Source organism: Phaethon lepturus, unplaced genomic scaffold, assembly GCF_000687285.1.
Source record: "Phaethon lepturus isolate BGI_N335 unplaced genomic scaffold, ASM68728v1 scaffold54274, whole genome shotgun sequence".
NCBI lineage: Eukaryota > Metazoa > Chordata > Aves > Phaethontiformes > Phaethontidae > Phaethon > Phaethon lepturus.
The window spans coordinates 2,867-4,609 of NW_010535137.1; the positions used below are offsets into that span (position 1 = coordinate 2,867).

Genomic DNA, 1,743 nt, shown 5'->3' on the forward strand with positions numbered 1-1,743 from the left:
AAAATGAATGCAGTTATGTATGCTATAAATGGCAAATATTTTAGTCCACTGTGTTGGTTAGAGAAGCTATTCTTTGCAGCAACATGGTGTGCTGTGTTCAGTTCATGCGCAGTACAACATAACATGCTTGCGTCCTGTCTAGCCATGAATGTGCCATGTGTTTCCATGGGTGGCATCTCCTGTTCCTGTTTGGTTTGCAACTTCTGTGTCTGTTCCAGTTGAATCACCTCACACACTCTCTGCATCCCTTTGCAACATCATTGAAAGCATATATCTAATTCTTGTCCTCTTTTGCAGCGCTGCAGTCTCCCATAGAGTACCAACGCAAAGAGAGTAGCTCAGCAGTGCTGAGGCCCCAGACCAGTAGGGTCCCTCAGCCCAACAGCAGACCCTATTCTTCTGTTCCAGTAGGGTCTGAGAAGCCTTTGAAGGCTACAAGTCGTAACCCATCTCTCCCACCCCTGAAGATATCTACCTCCAACGGCAGCACAGGGTATGAACACTCACAGCCCGGAGACAAGTATGAACAAAGCAAGGTACTGAGCTCATCTGATTAAACATGATCTCATAGCCCATTTTTTATACCATAGACAATCTGTGAGGTTAGCTTTAATTATCAGCTAACCAGGTCAACAGGAATCAACATACTGAAGCAATGGTGTAAAATGTGATTTGGGTTTAAGCAGAGACTGTGAAAGCTCTGGCATCCAGATGGGTGGCACTTCAGCTGGGAAATGGAGATGGAGCTCGAGCCTGGAGCGTTGAACCCAGTGGTTTTCTGAGCACTGTGTTTGCAGACCTGATGAACTGAATATCCATTTGCAGTACTGGCGACAGCAATCTTCAGGCTTCTCTAATATCCATTAACCACCCATTCCTGAATAGATCTACTCTGATGGTATGGAAGAGTTTTCCCATGTAACAGCTCACAGGGTGCCAGTTGAAGGTTATAATTTGGGTGCATGTGCACTGCACACAAGCCACCAAAGAGTCAGTAACCACCAGCAGTGTTTGGATCCTGCTGCTGGCTGTGGTTGACCAAAGCTACTTTCCAATATGACCTATATTTAAGATCATGAGATGTGCGAGTATTTATTTGGCTTCTAACGTTGAGCCTCCGTTGGTCTTTCCCCCCATTTGGCTTGACATGCAAATGAGTACATGGCTGGGGCACCCTTGCTAGCAGCTGTGAAATCTAATACTAAATAGGAGGCTGGTTTGTACCAGATTACTGCCACCTTTCAGATCCTTAAAATCCTTTTCTACCAATGTGAACTTTAAGTGATTTGTATCTTTTTCCCTGGTACAATTAGGCTGGAAATGAAGTGGTGGGATTGCTGCTGGAAAACACAGGTTCCTCAGTGCCGCCTGCTCACCGGTTTCTGTTGTGTCTGTTTTCACAGACTGATTTAGGTGGGTGCAATGGGACCTCTTCCATGGTGGTGATTAAAGATTACTATGCACTGAAGGAGGATGAGATCTGTGTGAATCAAGGAGAGGTGGTACAGATCCTTGCTATCAACCAGCAGAACATGTTCCTCGTGTACCAGCCTGCAAACGACCACTCTCCGGCTGCTGAAGGATGGATCCCCGGCAATATCTTGGCTCCCCTCACTAAATCCTCTACAGATAATAGCGACGGAAGCATCAAGTAAGTGCCATGTTGGCTTCGCTGGGAGCACTATGTGGATTTTTTGAGGAAAAAAAAATAATAAACAAACCCAAATGGTAGGGAATTCCTGC

General features: G+C 45.6%; 1 protein-coding gene across 1 annotated transcript in view; it reads left to right on the plus strand.

Annotated features, from left to right (window-relative positions):
- Positions 1-297: 297 nt before the first annotated feature.
- The window catches only part of LOC104619716 (kalirin-like), a gene marked incomplete at its 5' end in the record, with an annotated part of 28,982 nt that continues 27,536 nt past the window's right edge, over positions 298-1,743 (plus strand). Inside the window, 2 exons of the mRNA XM_010285700.1 lie at positions 298-536; positions 1,404-1,651. Coding sequence (XP_010284002.1) covers positions 298-536; positions 1,404-1,651 — 487 coding nt within the window. The remainder of the gene's footprint in view (positions 537-1,403; positions 1,652-1,743) is intronic.